At 45.6% G+C, this 9226-nt stretch overlaps 1 protein-coding gene across 1 annotated transcript; it reads left to right on the forward strand.

Annotated features, from left to right (window-relative positions):
- Positions 1 to 107: 107 nt before the first annotated feature.
- On the forward strand, positions 108 to 9220 carry LOC100545311 (two pore calcium channel protein 2-like; the record flags this gene model as incomplete). The annotated part of the gene is made up of 10 exons (XM_019613458.1): positions 108 to 208; positions 1577 to 1691; positions 2241 to 2369; positions 2607 to 2723; positions 3810 to 3928; positions 4117 to 4218; positions 5462 to 5588; positions 6578 to 6779; positions 7407 to 7551; positions 8273 to 9220. Coding segments are annotated over 10 exons (1164 nt in total), but the record flags the coding sequence as incomplete, so codon positions are not given.
- Positions 9221 to 9226: the final 6 nt, after the last annotated feature.

Below are 9226 nucleotides of genomic sequence, written 5' to 3' on the forward strand. Positions count from 1 at the left end.
GGCGGCAGCAGGGAGTGCAGGGCGGCGTGTGCTCTCTGTGCTCCATCTCCGCCTTTGGGTGGGGGAGTCTCCCCGGGGTGCTTCCCTCGCCCCCCAGCACCCCCTGACCCGTGTCTCTTCCCCAGGAGCTCCTGCTGGCAGCAGCATTTGTCTCTGATGCGCAGTACAACAGAAACATTCCTTTTAAGACTTCCCCCGAGGCTGTCAGGTAAGGGGGTCTGCAGGGCTCTGCTCCTGCGGGCAGCCTGGGGCTGGGGGGGCTGGGGTGAGTTCCTTCTCCCAAAGTGCAGTGAGGCAGTGGCACAGCTGGACAGGGAGTGGTGGGGTCACTGTCCCTGCAGGTGTCCCAGAGCCGTGGGGATGTGGCACTGAGGGATGTGGGCAGTGGGGATGGGTTGGGATTGGGCTTAATGATCTCAGAGATCTTTTCCAATCTCAGTAGTTCTCTGGTGGATGAAGCCTGTGTCTGCAGAGCTGTGCTGAGCTGTATGGTGGTTGTGAGGCCAAGATGGAATGCTGAGAGGCCTTCTTGAGTGGGACTGTAAAGGTCTGAATTGAAGCTGGAATGTGTATATTAAATCCAACTCAATGCGTCTTATAGGAAGACAAATGAAAACTTTTTTCTTTCTTTTCTGGAAGCAAAAACCAAAATGAAGCTGTAGTGCTAGCAGAGATCATGAGTATGGACAGCTCAGTGCTTGGAAGGAAGTGCTGGAAGGTGGCTGCATGGGCTGTGAGTGGCAGGGTTGTGGTAGCCAGGTGGGAGAACAGCCCTGTGCCAGCTGACTTGGTAATGATGGCAACAGCCCCATGTGCACCAACACTTCAGCTAATCCTAGGAGCTTGTGGTGTCTCTGCTCAGGTGCTTTTTTGCAAGGGCAGTGGCTGCTAGAAGTAAGAAGTCACCAAAAGCTTGTTAATTAGCAGTTAGGCAAATGAAATTCCCAAAACCAAAGCTATTTTGCCTGCAATATTGATTCTCCTGATTAGCCGCTTTTACAAATCGGTCACACTTTTAATTCTCTTAGCTCAGCTACTGAAGCTTCAAGAGTTTTGTACTTAAGTATGTTAACTCTGAATAGCTGAAATGAGTGGGTTTTACGTGGTGGTGTCTTAGTGCTGTTGTTAAGGACATAGTGTTGTCATTCATTTTATCACCTGCCTTGTACCTTTTGGGTGATGATTGGGCATGTGAGATGATTACCTGGCAACACAGGCATCCTATATATTAGGAGAGAAACCCCGTGCTCTTTCTGTGGATGTGCTCCAAAAGGAGCCACTATTATATGCTCCTGTGGAAGACTGAGAGCCTAGTGTGTTCGAGGTTAATATTAGCAGTCATCAGAGGCTTTGCTAGAGGAGACAGAATGCTTCTTGACTTGTGTGTCTACATAGAAAAGCTTACTCTGACAGAAACTTTTGAACACTTCCCTGTTCTATCTATACTGATGTACCCTTTTTCCTTTACTGTTTGGGCAGTGTGTGCTGTTTTTCTAAGACAGACTTGCTGACCACGTGGGTACATACGCTGAACCCCTTACTCCTTACTCATGATGCCACTGCCTTCTCTCTACAGGCTTTATTATCTCTATAACCACTGGTTTATGCGAACGGCCACCTATATCTTCATCTTTCTCAACCTCTCCCTGGCAGTGTTTGAAGAACCTGCTGTGTATCCACTCCCTTTCCTGGTGAGTTTCCAGGCAGTGCAGAAGTGATAACACAGCTACTATTGTGTTGGCTCAGTGGTGTATTTCATGCTTGAGACAAGTTATAAAGGTGTAAAGAGGTGCTTGCTGCTGATCTTCCTGTTCATACTTCCCACATGCTGGAATGGGGTCAAAAATGGGCATAAAAACTAGATATGGTCCTGTGGACGCCTACAATGACTGATGTGATTAGGCAGTGTCACATTGCTCCCTTCCACACTTTCAGCCTTGATCTTTTTTTTTCTGCACCAGTGTTTGTGATTGATGTACTCCTCAAGTTCTAACCAAATACAAAGTTACTGGTTCTAACCTGCACTTGGCAGGGAGTTTCACAAAGGAAGTCTAAAACTATTGCCACATATGAGCCTGTAGAACAGCCAGCAGCAAAACTCACTGGCAAAACTTTTATATGAGCCCTATATATTCATTTTTTTTTCTCACCTGCACCTCAGCCTGAGAATCCTTCTCTGTATGGAGAGGATTAGCACTGCTTTTTTTTAGTCCTGACTGGAGTCTCTTTTCTGTCTTCAGGCTACTTCTTTAGTGGAGGTGTTGTGCCTTCTGGTGTTCTTTGGCCGACTGATGCATTTTGCAAAAATCACCCGTCGTAATGTATTTTGGAAGGATACCAAGAACATCTGCATCATGGTTGCAATCCTGGTGAGTTAGATCTTGGGATCACGAGGGTTGAGCTGGGCTATGTGAAGGCAGCTTTTTGTTCCTCCTGTGTCTTTTCTGGGGTCTGCTGCACAAGAGCCTTAGCCAAACCAATTGACACATCAGCTTGTTCTCACAAACCTGTTGTATGTGTGTCTGGCTTGTCTAGAAGGTAATTGGATTAGCTCATTCATGTTTCTGACTTTGTTTCTGTGCATTTTCATCCTCTTTCTTCTACAGCTATCTCTGACTGATTTGGCCATCTATGGGGCCCTCAGGATATACAACATAAAGAGTGTTCGATGGTCCAGAATAGTGAGGCCCATCTTCCTGGTCAACTTTGCAGAGAGTCGCCAGGTAAGGAATGGATCCAATGGGAATTACTGCTTCTGGACAGCATGCTGCTTTCTGAGAACCAAGGGAATGTAGTAGAATGTAGACTAGCAGAATTCAGACTCGTTGAAGTGAATTTCTCTGAGGTGACCTGGAGCAAGACTTCGAGATAGAGAAAAGGGTGCATTCATAGTGATGCTGCTGGGGCATAGTGCAAGGTACTGCAAAGCATCTTCCTAAGGCTGTGGACTGGGTTGTTGCTGTCCAGAGCCCTGAAGAAGCTTGGGAATGAAACCAGAGCATCTTGCCATACACAGTGCTGTCATGTCATCTTTGTTAAAGACTGACACTGTGTGGAGGAAAGAATAATGTTTCTCATAAGCTCAGCCTACAGGCTGTGATTCCTTCAGCTTGTATGGAAGACCAATGTCTGTTTGCAAGCAGTTAGTTGCTACTCCCAGAAGTAGTAAATGCAAGCAGTATGTACAAGAAAACTGTTTTTCTTTGAGACTGGGGCCAGGTTACTTATTTCTGGAAGTCTCCTAGGCAAACAAGCACAAATGTTGCATAGTTCTCCAAACTGAGCTTGTGGTCCAGATGGATGGTTTGGACTCTGGTCCCTACTGCCACAGGGAGATCTTTGCCCTGCTACCCAAGGCTATTGTGTTCTGACTTGCAAATAAACTTACACTGTGGAGGCCTGCAGGAGGGAGCAGCTGAACTCTCAAGCTCGGAGCACGTTTAGTGCCCTGGAGTGACCGACTTCTGTCTCTGACCAGTTCTTTAGAGCAAGAGCACTGCAGTGATGCCACAGGGCTGTCTGTCCCTTGCCTAACAGCTCACAATGCAACATAAGCTGGGAGGATGAAGAGGAAAGCTCTGGTACTCTTGCACAGGTTTGCCTGAGCAGTGGAGCTTTCCTCTTGTTATCCTGGGCAAACTTGTGTGAGAGTAGGAAGAACTCATGCAGTCAGGATCCTTCCTTCCAGGCAACAGACAAGCCCCTGTGTCTCACTGTGCTTGCCTGTCCCTGTGTAGGTGTTCTGTTCTGATAAGATGGTGATAGGAAAAGTGGATACTGCTTCTAAACACTGCCTTTGTTCCTGACAGATACGAAGAGCCTTCCGCAGCATCCGCAATACACTGCCAGAGATCACCTATGTCTTCTTGCTCTTCATGTTTAGCCTTCTCATGTTCTCCCTCATGGCTCTGAAGCTGTTTGGTGAGAGGTGTGAAAACGTTGTTGTTGTTGTTGTCGTTCCAGAGTATGGGGGGATGAATGGCTGTGATTCCTCCTATACAGAATGGATCTGGCAACTCCAGATGATTTCTACTAAATACGAAGTGCTGATACCTGTAGTTGCTGGAGTGAGATATGGTCTCTGTGCTTAACACCAGGTTGTTGCTTTCTTCCTAGGAACCTCCAGACAGCAGAAGGCTTGCCATATTTTAGAGACTACCTAGAAATTGTGTTTGACCTCTATGTGTTGGTGACGACTGCAAACAGCCCGGACGTCATGTATGTATGCTGAGCTTGCAGTCTTTGTGTTGCAAATGCTGGTGTCCTGCTCCTAGTGTTGGGGAAAGATAACTTTGTTGTGATATAAAGCTGTGATCAGTATCTCTGGCAGGTGACATCACTTCCTATTCCCATTTGGGGAATAGAGGGGGTGAGGTGAGAGGGGAGCAGGGAAGAGTCTTCTAATACTACCTACTCTGCTTGTTCTGCTGCTGCGTTTTTCTCAGCTTCCTATCCCTCTGGCACTAGGTAACCAAGAGGTATCTTGATGCAACAACTAAACCTGAACACTCACACTCAGCTATCTGAGCACTGACTTTTGTGCATCCTGGCAAGGTCTCAGGTTAAACAGTACTGTTGTGCAAAGCAATGTCTTCCAGAGTAGTAATGGGGCTCTCACTTCTCCAGCTTGTAGGATTTTAAAGAATTGTTACCCATCTGTTTTATAGATGGCCTCTGAACCGCAGTCTGAGGTCTGACCCCACAGGTTGGGAGGACTTCTTTAAAAGATGCATTGAAAGTAAAGCTTTCCAAAAGATCCATCAGCTGAGTAAGGCATCAATCTAAGAGACAAATCCCCTAGCTCTTTGATTAGAACACTTTCATAAAAAAGGAAGAGTGTGCTCTAGTGATTGAATGTATCTTATCTCATGATGTTTGCAGGGATGTGTATGCAAACTTTCTTTCATAACTTGCACAACTATGTTAAACTTAGAACAGGCTTGGACTTCTGATCCTCACTTGTTCCGAGTTGTTGTTACCATTTCATCAGGAAAGATGGGATTGAGGGTGGAGTGGGACTCATTTGTGTGCTGGAGATGTACTGAATGGAACTGGACTGTTATGGGGATCCCAGATATTTAAATGGTGAAACACAAATTGTTCTCCTTGGGAACCTAAGCAGAAGTGCAGTGAGGGACCCTGGAGCCAATAACTCACCAGTATGGCTGAGACCTCACCTCAAGACTTGGTGTGTCTGAACTTAGTCATGCTGACAGAAGTTTAATCTGTGCTTTCTTTTCTGAGTCATATGAGTGAGGGACCAATTAAACACAGGATTCAAACTTGGTGGAATTAAATTTTTGTAACAACTAATACAGAGTTCTTGGTTTTTCCTTTTTTTTTTTTTTTTTTCCCTTGAGGATGTCTCATCTGGCTATCCAAAACATTCTGCAATTCATCAGGAAGATGGTTTGGTTTTATTTCCCTGTCTTGCTTAGCAAGTAATATCTCTTTTCTCTAGGATGCCAGCATTTGACTTCAGCTCATGGTATGCCCTGTTCTTCATTGCCTTTGTCATCGTCAACACTTATATCTTCATGTCACTCTTCCTGGCTGTTGTGTATAACAATTACAAAAAACACCTGAAGGTAATAAGCGGAGGGGTGAATTGTGATCACCAGCTACCTGCTGTTCTATATAACCTTGCATGGGGGCATCTGACCTCCCCTTGGGAGGCTTCTGCAAGATGTGGAGAAGCTGAACAGCTTCTCCTGAATAAACGTATAGCTTTCAGCCTATACTAGTCTGCTTTTCATATAGTGGAGATTACTACTAATTCTAAGTATATGAAAAAGAAATACTCTATTCTGGTGTGTTTGAAGCAGGTAGGAGGTGCATGTCTGTTATGTCTGTTAGAGGACTAGTTCTTGCAGAGAAAACCACTGCTTCAATGCAGACTGTTTTCAGTTGGCTGTAAGTACACAGCACGCTTTTTCTGCCACTGCATGGACTCTTGGAGCAAGGGAAATGTGAAGGAAGGTTGAAGTAATCTGAACTCTTGTTTCTTCTGTGCCAGATGAATAGGCACAGCTTGGATAGGTGAGATCAAAAGATGAGAGCTGGAAATTCCTGGGTGCCCCATGAGGGGATTGACTCTCCTACCCAGTAAGCAGTCTGCTAGGCTTTCCCCAAGGCTACAGTCTCCCAAGGTTATGAGCTGCTTTAGCCTGCTTATATTCTTGTACAGAAAAAGATCTCCGCCCCTGATGTCAGCAGTATTCTCTTATAGCTGGCAAATGTGTGTGGACATATCCTCTTTCCTTCTGTGACCGGCAGACATGCAGATCCTGTGATCTTTGGGAGGTATTGCCTCATCTCCTTCCTGTTAGATACTATCCTTTGTCTTCCCTTCTGTTTGTTTCAATGCATCTCCCAACAGTAAGCAATCCAGTGATCCCTCCAGAGGCCTGTGGTTGCCTGTTAAATGGCATTTCTCATCACCCCATGGATTCTGCTCTACATCATGTCTAGTAAGAGAAACAAGTTTGGAGTGATACATCTCTGTGCTAGGGAAGTAAGGTAAACAAAGAAGGGTAAAGCGTGACTGAAGCTGCCTGAATCTTCTCATTCTTTCTAGAATGAGATCCGTACGCTTGCTTACATGAAGCGCCGCAAGATGATAGAGGCCTTCAACCTCCTGAAGGAAGAGGAGGGAACGCAGTTTGTGGTTAGAGAAGCACAGTGGAAGCAGCTTGTCAAGCTGGTGGCTCCTGATATCAGCAACTCCCACAGAGAGTTGCTGCTACGCATCTCAGATGATGAGCAGAAGGGTTTCATAGGTGAGCAGTGGGGCCTGCTGTGCGCATGGACTGGGGAGGAGCCTGGGATCAGGAGCCTGGTTCCAGGGTTCTGCCACTGGAACTCATGTTATGTAATGGATTGAGAGGGAGTTACTTCCCTCTCCAGATTACTGAGATCCTGAAAGGATGTTCTTTGTGCCTGTGCTATATGCTGTGGGCAGTTCTTCATGGCCATTTGTCATCAGGCCAAGTTCCCTATGAAGAAAGATTCTTCCTCTTCTCAGCACAGGACAAAGACCACTTCCCTTGTTAGTAGATTCCTCCAAATAACATAGCATATATTCTGTTAGAGCCACTTGCTTTGTATTGTCTGGAGACAGAATACTGGGAGAGATGGGCCAGTCTCATCATGCTAGATCATTAAAGGTTTTTGTTGGTTTTTGGCCTTGCTTTAAGCCAGTCTGTCAGGAATGGGCCAGAGGAACTGCTTGAGCACTGAATTCTACCTGTTTTGTGGTGGATACCTCTTTGGGCTTGTGCTTTGCTGGCTGCAGAGGTATCAAGTCCAGACTGCTACAACTTATATGCACATAGATTTGCCAGGCGGGGCTGTTTGTTTTTTTAAATGATAGTGGACTGATGTTTAGTGCTTTCTCCCTGCTGCAGACAAGAAGTCCTTTGTACAGCTGGCAGATCTGCTCAACATCCAGGTGATTACTCTGAAAATACGCAGCCATCCATTGGGGCAGTGGATGCCTCGTGTATACAAATCAGCTGTGAGTCAGTTCCTGCGCAGCGTGGTTAGGCACAGGTAAGCCTGTATTGGTGGAGCAAGCAGCTCCTAACATGTAAAACACTGCAGAACAGTACTGTTGTAAGTAAATACTCTTCTGGGTGTCATGCTGAAAAGTGCAAACTCTATTCAGGCAAACTGGAGGTTCTCATTTTGAAAATGTTCCGTAAATTAATTGCTTTTAGTCTACCTTTGCAAGGTATGGAGAGAGTAGACTTGGATGTTGGTGGTTGTGTGTCTCTTCCAATCCCACTTATTTTTCTATAGGTGCTGAGTGTAAATAGCTTTCCCTGAAAGCAGGGAGTGCTTTATGGCCAGCCTGGAAGGACCAGGCTACAGGCTTTACTGGAAAGTGGCTTTGGGCAACCTGGTCTGGTGGTTGGTGACCCTGCACACAGAAGAGGGTTTGAAATTAGATAATCATAGTGGTCCTCTTCAACCCAGGCCATTCCTATGATTTTATGAAAGCGATGATCTTAAGTCAGCAGTCTGCTGTAAATCTGCATTGTACTGTTTCATCAGCTTTTATTAAATTGGTACTGTGAGCTGCTAGTGCTCTGCTTCACATCTGAGTCTTCCCAGAAAGTTACCTAGGTTGGAAGGAACTTCCAGAGATAGTCAGGTGTAACCTCTCTGTTCCAAGCAGGGTCAGATAGAGTAGGTTACTCAAGGTTTTGTCCAGTTGAATTTTGACTATATGCAAGGAAAGACTCCACAACCTCTGTACAACCTGTTCCAGTGTTTAAAATTGAGGATGGTCAAAAAGAAGGGGAAAGAAGCTTTCTTGTTTAAAGGAGACTTCCTGTATTTCAATTTGTGCCTATTGCCTCTTGTGCTTTCACTGGATACCACTGAGAAGAGTCTGGCTCCATCTTCTCTACACCCTCCCATCAGGTATTTATACACATTAAGACTCCCCCCCAACCTTTCTCCCCTTCAGGCTGAACATCACCAGGTCTCTCAATACTGTGTCAGATTACTCTATTCTTTAATCATTTTCGTGCTCCTTTGCTGTACTAGCTCCAGTAGGTTCCAGTCTTTCATGCTGGGAAGCCCAGATCCTGCCACAGCACTCAAACGAGGCCTTTAGCATTCATGACCTGTTCACAGCTCTTCTACCGAGGTAGCCCAGGATGCTGTTGGACAGCTTTGCCACCAGGGTGCATTGCTGGCTCATGTTCTGCTTGTCGACCAAGACACCCCTCCCTCCATGCACCACCAGCTAGGTGCTCTGCAGAGTTGCTTTTCAGTTCCTCCTGGCCTTCACCAGTAGCAGGACTTCACATTTCTATTTGAACATGATGAGGCTTCTCTCCATTCACTTTCCCAGCTTATTCAGTTCTATCCAATTGTAGCATACCCATCTCCTCTCAGTTTTATTCATGGATTTCTTTCGCTTGTCCAGATCTTCTGTTTGATAAATGCTGCTAGACTTGGTGGAAATCCAGTTGTAATAAAGAGAGAGAGCTTAACACTGAAAGTACTGACAGTGGTGTACCTTGAAGGCTGTGTAATGTGCTAGACTTAAAAAGTAAAACTCAACTCCGCAGTAACTTCCCAAAATGCAGACTTTGCAAAAGCTGATGGGTAGTTGCCTAAATTATAAAGTCAGAGGGAGGAGGCAAAGAACTCCTGAAGTAACTAATTTTTACCTTCTTGAGAGTGGTGAGCTGAGTATGCTGTCTTTTTTTTT

The sequence above is a fragment of the Meleagris gallopavo genome, chromosome 2, assembly GCF_000146605.3.
Source record: "Meleagris gallopavo isolate NT-WF06-2002-E0010 breed Aviagen turkey brand Nicholas breeding stock chromosome 2, Turkey_5.1, whole genome shotgun sequence".
Taxonomy (NCBI): domain Eukaryota; kingdom Metazoa; phylum Chordata; class Aves; order Galliformes; family Phasianidae; genus Meleagris; species Meleagris gallopavo.